The 18,423-nt window shown below is 38.3% G+C and overlaps 1 protein-coding gene across 10 annotated transcripts in view; it reads right to left on the bottom strand.

Moving 5' to 3' along the window:
- Positions 1-18,423, bottom strand: part of KLHL2 (kelch like family member 2) — a 142,285-nt gene that overhangs the window by 38,000 nt on the left and 85,862 nt on the right. For all 10 annotated transcript variants that reach the window (XR_009052541.1, XR_009052543.1, XR_009052544.1 and 7 more), the window contains 2 exons: positions 4,502-4,611; positions 680-796 (listed from right to left, as the gene is read on the bottom strand). Coding sequence is in view for 5 of the 10 variants with exons in the window: in XM_057726129.1 (XP_057582112.1) it covers positions 680-796; positions 4,502-4,611 (227 nt within the window). In the remaining 5 variants the exon portion in view is untranslated. The remainder of the gene's footprint in view (positions 1-679; positions 797-4,501; positions 4,612-18,423) is intronic.

Genomic DNA, 18,423 nt, shown 5'->3' with positions numbered 1-18,423 from the left:
GTGCAAGACAGGTTTTTTCTGTTCATTTTCTTAAAGGCACAGTACTAATGATTACACAGATTACAACAAATAATGAGGCTTCAAGAAATTCTAAAACGCTCAGATCTCCTAATAAAGAAATGTTTCATTAGATGGTTTCAATTAGAAATTAAAATGTTGAAATGCTCCTAGTAGAACGCTAATAATAAAACAGTAAATTTAAAACTGTTCAGAGACTACTAAAGATCCCTTTATTGCTATTTCTTTCAAATAACCTGGTTTTCTCCAGCTTGGAAATAAAGATAGAAACCCAATACATGCCACCGTGAAACTTGGAAGGAAAATTAAACAGTATTTGGGTCAAATGTCAAAATTCCATTTTTACAGAACAATCAGAGGAAGCTATCAAAAGGGAAAGCAACGGAGAACGCAGACCAGCGACACAAGAGCCACTTATTTACATGCACTTAAATCACCACAAATACTGCCTCCGTAAGTCCTAGTGCTGCTTACTCAAGTCAGAAATAGGGAATAAGCAAACCCATAAGACTGGGAAGTGGCCCAAGAGTTCGCAGCTGCCAAGGACAGCATGTACGTTTCCTGCCCTCTGCCTGGTTACCACTGTGTAACAGGAACCCACATGCTGTGAACCCAGTGACATGGCGCTGGGTGTACTCATGTGTTCTGCAAATGCTTTTACCTGAACTAAATACTCCCGAGGAAGCAAAGGTAACCGGACGTGCTCCATCAGCCGAGCCATGAATTCCTGCCTTACATCTTTGTCGTGATTCACCCAAGCTATGACTGCTTCAAATACCTTAAAGAAAACATGGGGGAGAGAACAAGTGATGAGTTAGGTACCAAGGCATCTGAATAAAACACAATGAGATTACATTTTATATACAACTCTTGCTAAGACATCCAAGTTTAATCCATGGTTCAGGTTTTCTAAATCCTGATTTATGATGTACTTAAGAAGTCATTCACTCCATTTCTTTCTTTGGTTTTTTTTTTTTTTCATTTGGTACTTAGTAAGTACTTAATTTTTTCCAGCTTTTTGAGACAGAGTTGACAGGTAGGTAACACTGTAAGTTTAAGGTGGAAAACGTTAATTTGATACACTTGCATACTGCTAACACCTCCATCATGTACATAATTACCATTTCTTTTCCATGGTGAAAACACTGAAGAGGTAGTCTCAGGAACTTTCCAGTATATAACACAGCATTGTTAATTGTTAGTCACATTAGGTGTCTAGACCTTATTCGTCTTATAACTAGAAGTTTGTACCCTGTGACCAACATCTCCCCGATTCACCTAGTCCCGGCCCCTGGGAACCACCACTCAATTCTGTTTCTATGAATTTGACTTTTGAGTGTGCATATAAGTGAGATCATACAGTATTTGTCTTTCTCTGACTTATTTCACTTAGCATAGTGCCCTCAAGGTTCATCCATGTTGTCACAAAAGGCAGGATTTCCTTCTTTTTATGGCTGAGTAATATTCCATTGTGTGTATATAGCACATCTATCCACAGATGGACACACAGGTTGTTTCCACATCTTGGTTATTGTGAAAAATGCTGCAGCTAACATGGGAATGCAGATATCTCTTCAAGATTCTGTTTTTATTTCCTTTGGATGTATACTCAGAAGTAGGACTGCTAGATCTATGGTAGATCTACTTTTAATGTAGCAGGTACTTTAGTAAGTACTTTTAGTACTTTTACATATTTAGTGAGTACTTTTTGCTAGGTGTTTACTATGTATTTCACCAAGTACATTACCAAATCTTCTTGAACTTGAGTGGTAGTGGTAATAATTTGATGATATATGATCTAATTCACTGTTGACAACCTTTCCAAATTGAATTTGGTTCTACTTACTTAGATTTAAATCTAAAGTCCCTTTCGAATAAAGCACCCAAAATAATAAAGCAAAGTGATGTCTGGAATGAAAATCATGTACTCTTAGCAACAACTCATTTTTGGCTTTTTCCTTGGGTTTACAAATGTTGAACCATATACTTCTAAATTGAGGATCTGCAGAATAGATTAACTCTCTTTTGTCACAACAGTAGAATGTATTAAAATGTAATATTTTAAATTAAAAATCTAAATAATAAGGGCATTACAACATCTACCTATGAGAAAGCTAATAAGCTATTATGAAGATAGTATTTGACTACATAATTTCCTTCTGGACTGATGAATATACAATCCAATAATCTTTAAAGGGTTGCAGAAAATGTTTGATATATGTAAACGAACAACTGAGGAGCAAAAAATAGGTATTTTGATACAGGTATAGAGCAAGAAGCTAAAAATAATCTACATTATAATTCATTCAGTCAACAAGTACCTCTATGTGCCAGACGCTAGAGATAAAGCGGGTCCTGTTAATCCCATCTGCTGAATATCTCTTGGCTCTGCCCTCTCTTCTCCGCCCCTCTTTCTACCACCCTATACCAGATCCTATTGCTCACTGGTAACTTCCAAATCCTCCTATGTGACCCTCACCCCACTTTCAGTCCATTCTTCGCAGCACCAAAAATGGTCCCTAGTAAACCACTTCTCCAATATGCACACCTTATGTAGTAACCTCCCACAGGAATCTCAGCTGGCCCTGCGGGGCTTCTGAAGCTGGGTCATAAGATGCCTCTCAGCTTTTGCTCTTGAAATGCTCATCTGGGGGAATGAGCTCATCTGGGGTCTCCTGAAATGCTCATTTGGGGGAAGCCAGATGTCATGTAAGAAGTCTGATTACTGGAGATGAGATGCTATGAGACCCAAGCCAGTCACAGAGAGGAAGCAGGTGGGGAGGATGAGATATCCACTAACACCCGGACTGGAAGCCAGACAAGTGAGTGAAGGAACCATCCTGGGTGTTTCAGAAACATAAGATGCCATGTGCAGAGGGGCTGAAGCCTCACGTATGTGGCTCCAGTGTAACCATGCCACCCATCCAGCCAACCCAGCTGAAGCCCCAGGCACCGCAGAGCAGGGACAAGCTGTCCCTATGTGCCCTGCATGAATTCTGCCCACAGACCGTGAGCATAACAAAATGGTTGTTGTTTTATGTCACTGCATTTTGGGGTGGTTGTTATGCAGCAACAGAAAACGCAGAATAGCCTCCGTGACGTTTCTATAGCACAGACATTATCACGGCATTCTTCCACTGCTTAGAACCTTTCAGAGGCTCTTCATCATCAGGATAAAGAATTTTCTGTAACATGGCTGAGAAGGTACTTTAAATCATCTTCCAACCTTACCTCCTACCATTGTGCCAAACATACTGTAAACTCTAATCGTGCTGAACCAACTGAATGCCATCATTCTTTCACACCTCTTCACACTCACATATTCTGTTCCCTCCACCTGGGCTGCCCTCCCCCCCCCCACCCCTATTTCCCTCGTAAACTCATACTGACTTTTAAAAACTTGGATCACACATCTGAGCCACACTGAACTCCAATCTCTATCCAAGGAATGATTACATGCTCCTACTGGACCCTCTACAGCATTCTGTGATCACTTATTACCCACCGGTTGTCTCTCTAGTCATGAGTAAAGGATTTTATTTTGTCAATCTTCTTATATCTAGGACTCCATGGCAGTGTCTAGTACACAGCAGGCACTCAACACACATCTATTAAACATGAATAGCAGTGTCTTCCTCTCCTCTATATTTCTGGGGTGTTAAGATTATACATTTCACAACCACTTTCACATTTTTTTTCATTTGGTAAATATTATAAGAAATGTGCCTTTCTGCCCCCAAGCAGGATGAATATCCTTGAGGAAGAGAACAACTAAAATTTATATAACAAAGCACACAAAGGAAAACTCATGTCTCACTTTCTCCAAACACAGCATGTTCATAAGCTTTCATGCCCTGATTCCACAAGCTACAAAACATACCCAAAGAATAAAACCCACTGAGAAGCTTCTTCCTCCACCAATATGAAAGGTGCAGGAGGCTGACAAAGGCAACCCCAGGTTCAGAGAGACAGGCTACAACCAGACAGAGCAGCTGCACAGGGCTCTGCAAGGGGGGGAAAGGGCACACGGGGAAGGTGGGGTGTAAGCTGCAGGGGCCTGTCTAAGGAAGAGGTTCAGTCTGGAACTAGCTAAACTTTGCCACCTAGGTGACTTCTTACAACTCACACGATGGTGAAATTACTTTGGTTTGAGGATATTATGTTTAGATCACAATTCTTCCAGTATCTAGCTGTGGTAAGAAACCAAGTTCCCAAAAGGCCCTTTGTTTCAGACAGTTTAATGTATGCAAGCTCTTGCTGTGGGGTCAAGTACAAATCTCTGGTGTCTAACCACCTAGGGGAGCGTCTAAGGAGTGAGAACAGTCATTACCTAACCAACAAGTCAACTAGCTGAGTTTCTCAACTTCCAGATCAAAGATCACTGGCTGTCACTACACATACAGGATCACAAAGTTACAAAACAAAGTGAAAGAAAGGAAAAATACTATATCACTGTACACTGGGAAAAGAAAAATACACTTACCTTCTCTTCTGAAGAAATGGTAAGTTTGTCACTTGAGATTAAGCTGCACACTTGTTCAATGCCAAGGTTGAGAAATTCTTCACTAAGTACAACATCTGCAAAATGTTGCTCTGTTTGGAGGTTACAAGGAAAATCCATTAACGCCAACATTCTATTATCATAGTTTCAAACTACTTAAAAAAGAAGAGGTTTTCTTAATTTAACCTATGAATGAGACAATCAAGTGTACTTCCTTAAGGCAAGAACTAACAAAAGAAACCCAAACAAACTCACCTGGGGAAGTGGTCTGTACTTGAGAGACAAAGCAGAATCACAAGCAGGAAGACAGCCTTACTTACACTCGGTTGAATCACTTCTGTTTCATAAGGGGGTGTTTTAGAGTTAAACATCTATATATTTCTTCTCTGGTAAAAAGACTATCAGTATTAAAATTTGTAAAACCTTTTGATCACATAAATCAGATAAAGTACATGGTGTTATTACTAACAAACTTGAATGTATTATGTAAAACATCAGAGGGCTTTAGGACAATGGCGTAAGAAGGGGAAGCTGTTTTATTTGAAAGCTAAAGACTAAACAAATCTTAAATGCTGGTCAGTCTGAATAGATAACTCTGAATTCTGTGTAAGCAATTTACTTGGGGATCAAGTTACACTATTTTATACCCTCAATTTCTTTCCAGAAACCAGTGAAATCAGTAATTCTTAAAACTGGAAAAAAAACACCTTTGATTTCACAAATATACCCACTCCTCCAAGGGGGGGGGTGCTATTAGCATAATCAGTGACTTTAAAACTTAAAACTTAAAACAAAACAAAATCCTAATTACAAAGTATCCTTTCCTCCAAATCCAGCTCTCATTTTAAAGTGTGAGCTCACAAGGAAATGTGATGGGCAAATCCCAGCTCTGCCATATGCTAGGTCATAAAACCTTCGGCAAGTTTTGTAATTTCCCTAGGCCTTGGTGTCCTCATCTGTAAAATGGGTATAATAAAAATACGTTACATAACAAGATTGCTGTGAGGATTAAATACATTCATGGCTTGTAGGCATCTAGAACTGTGTGTGGTGAAGGGTAAAGATTCAATAATTTAGCTCTTATTGTGTTGTAATCCCTATGTTCTAAAGTAAAAGTCTGCCAGAAATTTGAGGTATTTTCTAGGTCTTTACAAGTAATCATATTCGAATAGCAATTTTTTTCAAAGGCTTTTTTTTCTAAGGTGAAATAAAAGATTCATTTCAAATATACGTTTCAACATACCATAAAAAGGATTAGTTGTCTTCTCTTGCAGAGAACACAGGGCAAATCAATACTCCCAAGACTGGAGAGATAACAGGAGAATACAGGGAGCTGCAGCTGTTTGGAGCAAAGACTCACAAGTGGAAACCACATGGGAACCAGTGAGAGGGTAGGAAAATCTCAGTGTGGACAACTCTGAGAGCTAAAAACTCCAGAGAGACCCAGTCAAAGAGGGATCCCCACAATATTGTGAGGTTTCCTCCAGCAGCTCAACCAGGTTTCCACAGTAAATACGAGAGAAGAATCCCCTCTGGGCTGCTGGTAGGGGGAGGAGATATGAAACAATCTCAAATACCCAAGGAACTCTGTTCCTAACAAAGCCTGCCCTCGGGAGAAACTAGTTAACAAGAGCCTAACTGACCCGCAGAAGGGAAACACCCAACTCCAGCCCAGTCCAGCCATCCTATGCCACCTAGGGAGACAGAAAGAAACCTGAGAAACACGCGTGACGTTCACAGTGCAGAGCCACAGGCTCACTAACAAACAGAGGCCTCGTCACAGGCATACAGAAGGCCTCCCTCCCCACCTCACGGCCACATCTCCAAAGGCCTGCTTACAGCAGTTCCTTTCACTGGGGACATGTTTGGCTATCAAGAAAAAAATTACAAGGCATTCCAAAAGGCAAAAAAACACAGCGTGAAGAGACAGAGCAAGCATCCAAACCAGACATAGCAGGGATGCTAATTTATCAAACTGGGAATTTAAAACACAATTTAAAACAACTATGATAAACACGCTCAGGGCTCTAATGGGTACAGTAGACAGCATGCAAGAGCAAATGGGCAATATAAACAGAGAGACGTGAAATTCCAAGAAAAAAGAAATGCTAGAGATCAAACACACTAAGAAAAATGAAGAATGTCTTTGATGGGCTTATTAGTAGACTGGACACAGCTGAGGAATGAACCTCTGAGTTTGAGGAAAATGGTGGATACACATCATTGCACATTGTCAAAACCCACAGAATATACAACACAGTCAACCCTGATATATACTGTGGTCGTCAGTGAATAATACTGTATCAATACTGGCTCATAATCCGCAACAAATGTACCAGGCTAACGCAACACGTTAGTCACAGTGGAAACCTTAGGGAGAGGGAAGACACAGGAAGAACTCTCTGCACCGCCCGATTTCTCTAAAAACCTACAACTGCTCTAACGAATAGATATTATTAGTTAAAAAAGAATGCACTGATAAAGAACAACATATATGATTAATTTGTAACTGAATTTATAATTAATCAAAAGTCAATGGGAAAAAAAACTGATATTTGAAAAAACACAAAAAATACAAAAAAAACCCCAAAATACAAATCTTTAAAGATTAAACTTAAATATTCATTTTTAAGAGATATCTAGTCCTTATAACATAATCTTACTTCATAACAGTACTTTAAAACATAGTGTGAAATTTTTAATAGCATTATAGATTTTAGTAAACTATCATGATTAATTACAAAGGTCCTCTCTATATCTGAAATATGATCCTAATATTTCCTGACCTCACAAGAAGTTTACATAAAAAAATTATTGCAGAAATTTTTATACATAAAGAAATAAGGAAAAACTTTTTTTCAGTGGTTGGATTTGCTTTTTAGAGAATGAACATAAGAAAAGCACAGAGATTCTTTGCAGTTAAAGTTTCCAAACAGCATATAAACTTAAAAATGTTTATGACAGCAAATTGGAAATTCAAAGATAAATATACAATAGCTACTGAACAAAAGACAAGTGAATATAAACCTCTTTTTCCTAGTCATAAAATATTGTCACTTCCAAATATAGGTCTATAATGATTCTGCACCAAGCTTCTTTTACAATTTTAAAATCTGAATCAAAGAAAGAGATTACTGCCTCCCTATACTTTTCAGGGAGGAAAAAAATCTCTAGTGATAAAAAAACACAACAGAGAGAAACATAACATTTCTGTATCATGACTGTACAAGTTACCCTAGCCTCTGCCTTGTCAATTCATCAATCAGAAAAATGGACTTGCTAAAAAACAAACCTGGTGACTTTTTAAAAATAAGCAATTACTTAAATTTAGAAGGGCATTAGTAAATTCTATTCGAAGTCAAGTTTGGGCTCTACATTCATTGTGTACTCTTTACTAGTGATCAAAGGAAGTTAAGAGGGTAGGGAAAGTAGTCAACTACTACAACTGTACAGTCGGCCCTCCCATATCCATGGCTGTGAAACCCAACTGTATTCATTCTACAGCATTTACACAGGGGACTTGCGCACAGACGGATGTTGGTATCAGCAGGGCTCCTGGAATCAGTCCCCCAAGGGTATACAGGAATGATGGTACTGCCAAAACCATAACATAGCTGTTATTTAAACAAATGAACCTGAAGACCCTCGACAATTCCCAAACACTAGTCTAAATGAAACGTGGAGAAAGATGAAATGTTCAAAGAAAATTTCATTGCAGAAAATACATATTTTTAATAGTTCCAACCCTCACATATGTTCTACTTTCTACCTAAACAACCTCTCCTCCTCAATAAAATCTTTTGGTATTGGTTGCTGATGTTTACCCTCCACATTAAGCTTGCTTTGGAAAGGGTTTGGCAACTATGGGCTGCATCACTAAATCTGGAGCGCAGTGTGTGGCAATATCAGGAGTAAATCAGTTCACTGTAAGGCCTGCCCTTCCTCTATTTATATCAACGGTATGAACCTTCAGATGTTCTGCTGTATTAACTGAGGCAATTTGGCAGGACGTTTGCTGTAACACACCTCAGGCACCCAGACACCCAAATGACTGGCTCAGTCACTGGAAGGCACGCTGGGGCACGAGTGATACTTACATGTCTTTGCTTGCACAAGTTTGTCCTGTGAATAATAATCTTAATTTAATGTTACCTAACTTGAGCATTTACTGCTCTTTCCCACTAAACCTAATGATTTCACCCGCCTACCTATCAATAACAATTCACACAATTTACATGGCCTGACTTCATCCCACACCAGCAGGACTCATGGATATCCTAGGGCCACTATCCCTGGCCCAGCCCTAACTGTTTCCAGAACAGCTTACGCTTGACACTGCCAACCATCTGCTCTTTTACATGTTCTGAAGCCTTGGTCTCCAGGCCCTATTGTTTCTTACCAGCCCATGTGTGCTCTGCATGATCCTACCAGCCTTAAAATTTCAACCAATTCACCCAGCACCAAACTAACAACATTAAAAGCAGCATCTGTTCTTTTTGATACGATGGTAAATGGGATTATTTCCTTAATCTCTCTTTCTGATACTTTGTTGTTAGTGTTATAGAAATGCAGCAGATTTCTATGTATTAATTTTGTATTTTGCTACTTTACCAAATTCTTACTGAGCTCTAGTAGTTCTCTGGTAGCATCTTTAGGATTTTCTATGTACAGTATCATGTCATCCGCAAATAGGGACAGTTTTACTTCTTCCTTTCCAATTTGGATTCCTTTTATTTCTTTTTCTTCTCTGATTGCTGTGCAAGGACTTCCAAAATTATACTGAATAAAAGTGGCGAGAAGGGTATCCCTGTCTTGTTGCTGATAGAGGGAATGTTTTCAGCTTCTCACTGTTGAGTATGATGTTAACTGTGGGTTTGTCATATGTGGCCTTTATTACATTGGGGTATGTTCCTTCACTCTATGTCCACTTTCTGGAGAGTTTTTATCAGAAATGGATATTGAATTTTATCAAAATCTTTTTCTGCATCTATTGAGATGATCATATGGTTTTTATTCAACTTGTTAATGTGGAATATCACGCTGACTGATTTGTGGATACTGAAAAATCTTTGCATCCCATTTGATCATGGTATATGATCCTTTAATACATTGTTGGATTCTGTTTGCTAGTATTTTGTTGAGAATTTTTGCATCTGTGTTCATCAGTGATACTGGTCTGTAATTTTCTTTTTTTGTGACATCTTCGTCTAGTTTTGGTTTCAGGGTGATGGTGCCCTCACAGGATGACTTTGGAAGTGTTCCTTCCTCTGCAATTCTTTGCAATAGTTTGAGAAGGATAGGTGTTACCTCTTCTCTAAATGTTTGCGAGAATTCACCTGTGAAGCTGTCTGGTCCTAGACTTTTGTTTCCTGGGAGTCTTTAAATTACTGACTCAATTTCATTACTTGTAACTGGCCTATTCATATCTTCTATTTCTTCCTGATTCAGTCTTTGGAGTTTCTACCTTGCTAAGATCTTGTGCATTTCTTCCAGATTGTCCATTTTGTTGGCATATAGTTGGCTGTAGTAACCTCATAATGATCCTTTGCATTTCTGTGGTGCTGGTTGTAAGTTCTTTTTCATATCTGATTTTATTGAGTTGGGCCCTTTCTTTTTCTTGATGAGTCCGGCTAAAGGTTTATCAATTAGGTTTATGTTTTCAAAGAACCAGCTTTTAGTTTCATTGATCTTTTCTACTGTTCTTTTAGTCTCTATTTCATTTATTTCTGCTCTGATCTTTATGATTTCTTTCCTTCTGCCAACTTTGGATTTTGTCTGTTCTTCTTTCTCTAGTTGCTTTAGGTATAAGGTTGGGTTGTTTATTTGAGATTTTTCTTGTTTCCTGAGGTAAGCTTGTATAGCTATAAACTTCCCTCTTAGAACTGCTTTTGCTGCGTCCCCCAGGTTTTGGATCATCATGTTTTTGTTTTCACTGTCTCTAGGTATTTTTTGATTTCCTCTTTGATTTCTTCAGTGATCCATTAGGTGTTTAGTAGAATATTGTTTAGCCTCCATGTGTTTGTGTTTTTTCCAATTTTTTTCTTATAGTTGATTTCTAGTATCAGAGCATTGTGGTCAGAAAAGACAAGGAGCTAAAAGACTTGTACGTGGAAAACTATAAGACAGTGATGAAAGAAAGTGAAGATGACATAAACAAATGGAAAGCTATACCATATTCTTGGACTGGAAGAATTAATATTCTTAAAATGACCATACTACCCAAGGCAATCCAGATTCAATGCAATCCCTATCAAAATATCAAGGGCATTTTTTTGCAGAACTAGAATAATTTTTAAATTTGTATGGAAACACAAAAGACCCCTGAATAGCCAAAACAATCTTGAGAAAGAACAGAGCTGGAGGAATCATGTTCCCTGGCTTCAGACTATACTACAAGGCTACATTAATCAAAACAGTATGGTATTGGCACAAAAACAGACAGATCAATGGAACAGAAGAGTGAGCCCAGAAATAAACCCACACACTTATGGTCAATTAATCTAAGACAGAAGAGGCAAGAATATACAATGGAGAAAAGACAGTCTCTCCAATAAGTGGTTTGGGGAAAACTGGACAGCTACATGTAAAGGAATGAAATTAGAACATTCTCTAACACCATATTCAAAAATAAACTCAAAATGACTAAACACCTAAATGTAAGACCAGATACTATAAAACTCCTACAAGAAAACATAGGCAGAACACTGTTTGACATTAATCACAGGAATATTTTTTTCGATCCATCTCCTAAAGCAAAGAAAACATAAGCAAAAATAAACAAAAGGGACCTAATTAAACTCAAAAGGTTTTGCACAGCAAAGGAGGCCATCAACAAAACAAAAAGACAACCTACTGAGTAGGAGAAAACATTTGTAAATGATATGACCATTAAGGGCTTAATAGCCAACATATATAAACAGTTCATACAACTCAACATCAAAAAGACAACCAATTAAAAAATGGGCAGAGAAACTGAAGAGACATTTTTCCAAAGAAGACATACAGATGACCAATAGGCACATGAAAAGATGCTTGCCACTGCTAATCATCAGTATATGCAAATCAAAACTACAATGAGATATCACGTCACACTGGTCAGAATGACCATCATTAAAAAGAACACAACAAATGTTGGCAAGGATGTAGAGAAAAGAGAACCCTGATACACTTTTGGTGGGAATGTAAACGGGTTCAGCCACTGTGGAAAACAGTATGGAGGTTTTGCAAAAAATTAAAAATAGAAGTACCATATGACCCAGCAATTCCACTCCTGGGTGTATATCTGAAAAAAACAAAAACACTAATTTGAAAAGATACGTGTACCCCAATGTTCATAGCAGCATTATTTACAATTGCCAAGGTATGGAAGTGACCTAAGTGTCCATCAACAGATGAACTGATGAAAATGTGGTCTGTATACATATGTGTGTGTATACACACAGACACATACACACACACAAAATGGAATTTACTCAGCCATAGAAAGAATGAAATTTTGCCATTTGCAGCAAAATGGATAGACTTGGAGGGGCATTATGCTTAGTGAAATAAGTCAGATAGAGGAAGACAAATACTCTATGATATCACTTATATGTGGAATCTAAAAAATACAACAAACTAGGGAATATAACAAAAAAGAAGCAGACTCACAGATATAGAGGACAAACTAGTGGTTATCAGAGGGAAGAAGGAAGAGGGGAGGAGTAATATAGGAGTAGGGGAAAAAAGGGTTATTATATAAAATCATGTGTGGGAAACTCTGTGTGTGTGTGTGTGTGTGTGTGTGTGTGTATGTCTGCTACTCACAGTTACATTTTATTACAGCAAAATGACAGTGATTAAAATCAGCCTAGGGAAGATGCACATAGGGCAGAGTCCAGGAAGGTAACAAAGGCAGAGCTTCCAGTTGTCCTCTTTTCATGGAATCAAGACAGCATTACTCTCCTGGTATTGAGGTATGGAAATACTATGGAGTGTTGCCAACCAGGAAACTCACCCAAGTCTTAGTGTCAAGAGCCTTAAAGGGGGCTCCATCTTGTAGGCACAGCTGACTGCCCATATGGCTGGTTTCAGTTTCCAACCCTCAGGAGGTCAAGCAGCATGACTCAAAGCCCCATCCTTCATCATGCTGCTGGTGTGGCTTTGAGCCCCACCATGCTAAATACTATAATTACCATCTGGATGGCACAAGGCCCTCTGGTTAACAAAGACATTCGTATCAAGCATAAAATTCCAAGGCTCTAGAGATGATCTCCCAGAAACTGAGGCAAAGGCCAGACTTCTCTTTGGGTGAGATTAAATTCTTTACAAACAGGCCGCACCTGGTCTTTAGCCAAGGCTCTTTCAAAGCAAAATATATCTGTCTGGGCATCTACAAGTACGTTCAGTATAGCATTTATATGACATGTAGCAAGAGTAAACAATGAATCCATCCTGTAAAGCCATTACATACATTTTCATATTTTTACATCAATTTGATTACTCTTCTTCTTTGACCTACATTTGTACCTTATAATAAACTTGTGCAGAACTACTTAGCATAGAAATCAGCTGATGGTTAGCTAAATCCAGTTCTCTAACTAGTAATTTGCCATCATCATCATCATTATTATTATTTTGGCAGTGGTTTGTGAGATCTTAGTTCCCTAACCAGGGATTGAACCTAGGCCCTTGGCAGTGAGAGTGCAGAGTCCTAACCACTGGACCGCCAGGGAATTTCCTGCCATCAGTATTATATCCTGAAAAGTCTTTAACTCAATTCCCCCATATACTTGACCATCAATATAATCTCAGCAACAATGCCAGTGTTATACATCATAATATGACAGTTGATGCAACTTGCACACAACACTATACCTATAGTCAACATAATATACTGTACATTTAAAATTTGTTACAAGAGTAGATGTCCTGTTAAGTGTTCTTTCCAAAACAAAATACTTAAAAGATAGTGGCACATTACTAGAGTCCCACTCCGTCATCAACTGATCCAGTTCATCTCCCAAAGCTATGTCAGAGTAGTCTTGGCAACATGTGGCTTCATTCTTTCCAGCATCTGGTATAACTGAGTTAAGATACAATATCATCTCTTACTCTGAGCCTCTCAGGGCACCAATGTAATGGATGTCCCTTGTTGTATGACCTATTCATTCATTCTTTTACTCTCAGCTACTATTCCTCCTTCTCTCCATTTATTATTAATTTGACCCTAACTTTTCCACGTTTGCAAGGGACCACAGGTTTAGCCACTGTGATGGTCCAGACTGCCAGCAGCAATACTGTCTAGCAAATGCTTCCCCTTCAGTCCACTCCCATTTACACAGGATATCATACCATAGGTATAGAACTAGTGGTCTATCTCAACCACTGGGTAATATAGCTGTATTCACTGTCAACACCAATTTTGCCAGATGAGGTGAATGTACAATCTATCACATTAGGTCTTTAGGAATCCTGATGTAAAAGTACAGTTAAAGTTTCTTGCTTAGGAATCATTCCTGCTTCTGGCCCCTGCAACTGCAGCCCTGGTCCTGGAACCACTGAATCAGGTAGGAATAAAAGACAGTTGAGGTGCTGTGGAGGAAAACTGTACAGTCATACTACCATCTTCTCCCACCTCCTCTTTCCCAGATTCTTCTGAAAAGTGAAGGAATCTACTTATTGGAGACCCTCCCTTGGCCATGCCCATGTTGAGGTGAGCACATACTTCTGAAGACGTGGGAGCCAGCCCTTCATGCCTTTGTCTCCCCCAGTTTTAGACATCAAATGTTTCAGTTGCCTGTTCTAAGTCTCTGTCAAAGTACTACTCCCAGGACATCTCTTTGCTCGTTGCTGGACATTATCGATTGTTATTGTGGACTGAACTGTGTTCCCCCAAAATTTACATTTTGAAGACATAACCCTCAGTGTGGTTGTATTCGGAGACAGATCCTTCAAGAAGGTAATTAAATTTAAATGAGGTCATAAGAAAGCCCTAATCCAATAGGACTGGTGTCCTTATAAAAAGACAGCAGTGGTGTGCATGCACAGAAAAAATGCCACGTGAGGACACAGGGAAAAGGTGGTCATCTATAAGCTGGGAAGAAAGGTCAAAGTGGAAACCAACCCTACTGGCAGCTTGATCTTGGACTCTCAGTTTCCAGAACTATGAGGAAGTAAATTTCTGTTGTTTAAATCACCCAGTCTGTGGTATTTTGGTATAGCAGGAAAACTTTTGAAAACTGTAAAGCACTACAGAATTTAAAGAATCTTTCATTCAATTAAAAAATATTTTTTTAAAATACCTACAAAAAAAAGCATCAAAAACCTATTACAGGGACTTTCCTGATGGCACAGTGGGTAAGAATCTACCTGCCAATGCAGGAAACATGGGTTCGAGCCCTGGTCTGGGAAGATTCCACATGCTGTGGAGCAACTAAGCCCACACGCCACAACTACTGAGCCTGTGCTTTAGAGCCGGTGAGCCACAACTACTGAGCCCACGTGCCACAACTACTGAAGCCTGCACACCTAGAGCATGTGCTCCCCAACAAAGAGTAGCCCCCGCTCTCTGCAACTAGAGAAAGCCCACACACAACAATGAAGACCCAATGCAGCCAATAAATAAATAAATTTAATAAAAAAACCTATTACATTATTTTCAAATGCATGTACCATTTCTCTTTTCTTCTTTGCAACCCTTGTGCTATAAGAAAAAAAAATATTTTAGTGAAAAACAGTTTGGTGATTTAAGCTTCTGGCAAGTGGTACTGGAAACTGAGAACAGAGGAGGGAATTACTTATTACACAGTTAATGAGACTGTTTTAATGAATGACTAAGAAAACACATATAGCACATCTAAATAATATATTAATAAACTCTTCTCTAAATGACAGTAGAGCGTACTTTAATCTACTACCTTCACAATGGTCATTCTCAAACCTTATGCTGAAGATGTTGCCATCAAACCATCCTGCTTTTTGACTGTGGGCTGGAAATGGAACAATTGTGAGAAATACAGAGTAGTATATTACCACATGGACAGGATCCACTATCAAGAGGAACCACTGCACATCTGTGCACGTGCACATACACGTGCATACTGAAATGGGTCCGTCAGCCACACTTCATTGCAATTCAGTTTTATGCCTCAGAATGCTTTGGGGTAAGGAGAATGGGAAACGGTTTGTTTTGAAGTATGTATAACCAATTCTCTTGAATTAAAATAAAGCAAGTCTTGTCATTTGAATGCAAAAAAGTTTAATTCTGTATCTGCTGGAAGAAAAAAACCCTGTGGTCAAACTTGTAAGGGCAAAAGGAGCTTTACAAAGTTGTTATGCAAACATATAAAACCCAAACCACATTTATAAAGGGAATCTCTTGGCCATCTCAGAAGGAAGCACTTTGGGTGAGATGAGATCACAACTTTTAGTCAACTAATGCGAGACACTTGCAATGCAGCAAGCCATTTCCTTGATACGTATTTTAAAAAACAGCACCGCCTCCTAACAATACCTTTAATTAATCAGTAAAATCTTGTGTAAGTTTCCAAAACATTAAAATAACATGAACAGTGGCAGTTCTCAATTTTACAACTCCTATATCATATTCAAATTTCTAGGCACCAAAAGCAACTGAAAACATGTTTGGATAGAAATTTGTTCACAGGAACTCTGTAGGAAGAAAGGCAAGAAGGTTAGTGCCACCCATCTGTCATTTTATATGTTCTTTATACAAATCATTACTTGCCTCTTTGCTGCTTAGTTCCTGTTGTTAAATGCTCTAATATCACCATTACTGCTAATAAAAATGATATATGAACATTTTTTCCCTGGCCTCAAGCTACAAAACCATGAAGACCAAAATTAAAACAAAACCAAAAAAACCACCCAAAACAAATCCCTACTATGAAACAGTGTACTATTTCATATTGCTGGTAGGAGTATAAATTAGTACAAGCTCTACATACAGCAATATTGAAATCTCATCCTACAAATACATTTGACCAGTTATGAAACAATACATTCCAAGTTATTCACTGCAGCACTGTTTTTAATAACTGCAAAAGAGTTCATCAGTTGGCACTGATTAAAAATGTTACACAATGCCCTCAAGGTCCATTCTGCATCTATAAAAAAGAAGAATGCTCATGCTATGAAGAGTTTCAGGAAATACTGCCAATTTGAGGGGGAAAAAAGGTATTGAAGAGAGTATAGAGCATATTAGCTACCTTTTATATAAGAAAGGGGAAGGATAACACTATAGATTCATGTACACTAGAAAACTATAAAAGGAACTAATAAAAACAGTTACCCATAGAGGAGGGGATACCTAAGGAGGAGGGAAGTAGGACAGATGTGGAAACAAATTTTTTCAACGGATAGCTTTGTACATTGTATTGTTATGTGAACTATGTGAATAGATTACCTAGGCTCCTTCACCCCCATGAAACCAAACCAAACCAAACCAAACCAAACCAAACCAAACCAAACCAAACACAGAAACCAAAAACTAAAAACTAGTACTAGTAATTACCTTTGCAGGGGTTGAGGGGTAATGACAGACAAGGGTGAAAGGGAGACTTCTTCAATATACACCTTTCAATACCCTTGTGTATATAGTCAAAGGATCTTTGAAAAGCATGCCAAGAACACTGAAAGAGGAAAGAACAGTCTCTTCAAAAAATAGTGCTGGGAAAACTGGATACCCACCTGCAAAAGAATGAGGGTGGGCTCTGCTCTTATATCCTACACAAAAATTAATTCAAAATGGATTAAAGACCTAAACCTAAGACCCCAAACTATAAAACTCTAAAAGAAAAAGCAAGGGAAAAATGTCATGTCTGATTTGGCAATTTATTCTTAGATATGAGACCAAAAGCACAGACAACCAAAACAAAAACATAAAAATGGGACTACATCAAACTTAAACATTTTGTGCATTAAAGGACACAACAGAGTGCAAAAGCAACCTACAGGAAAGGGAGAAAAATACTTGCAGATCATATATCTGATTAGGTGTTAATAACAAGAATATAAAAATAACTCCTACAACTAACAGCAAAAACCCCAAACAATCCGATTAACAAATGGGCAGAGGATCTGCACAGACATTTTTCCAAACAAGACATACAAATGGCCAAAAAGTATATGAAAAGATGCTCAACATCACTAATCATCAGAAAACATAAATCAAACCACAATGAGATATTACCTGAAAACTGTTAGAACAGCTGCCATCAAAAAGACAAGAGACAAGTATTGGTGAGGAGGTGGAGAAAAGGGAACCCTCCTGCACTGCCGGTGGAAATGTAAACTGGCACAGCCACTATGGAAAACAGCATGGAGGTTCCCCAAAAAATTAAAAATAAAACTACCATATGATCCAGTAATCCCAGTGCTGGTATATATTTCAAGGAAATGAAATCACTATTTTGAAGAGATATCTGTATTATGTTCACTACAGCATTATTCATAACAGCCAACATGGAAACAACCTAAGTGTCCATTAACAAATGAATGAAAAAAGATATCACACACACACACACACACACACACACACTAAATGGGAAAAGAAGAAAATTGTGCCATGTCTAACAACATGGATGGACCTTGAGGGCATTATGCTAAGTAAAATAAGTCAGATAAAGACAAATACTCTGTATTACTTACATGTGAAATCTAAAACAGACAAAGTCATAGAAACAGAGTAGGGTGTGGCAGTTACCAAGGCTTGGAGGGGTTAGGTCAAAGGGGATAATCTTCCAGTAAGAAGATGAGTAAATTCTGGGGATCTAACACACAGCATGGTGAGTACCATTAACAACAATGCATTACATAGTTGAAAGTTGCCAGGAGAGTAAGGCTTAAATATTCTCACCACAAAAAAGTAATAGTAATTATGTTTTGGTATTGAATTGTATGAG

Source organism: Hippopotamus amphibius, chromosome 3, assembly GCF_030028045.1.
Source record: "Hippopotamus amphibius kiboko isolate mHipAmp2 chromosome 3, mHipAmp2.hap2, whole genome shotgun sequence".
NCBI classification, from domain to species: Eukaryota; Metazoa; Chordata; class Mammalia; order Artiodactyla; family Hippopotamidae; genus Hippopotamus; species Hippopotamus amphibius.
This window is presented reverse-complemented; position numbering and strand designations above follow the sequence as displayed.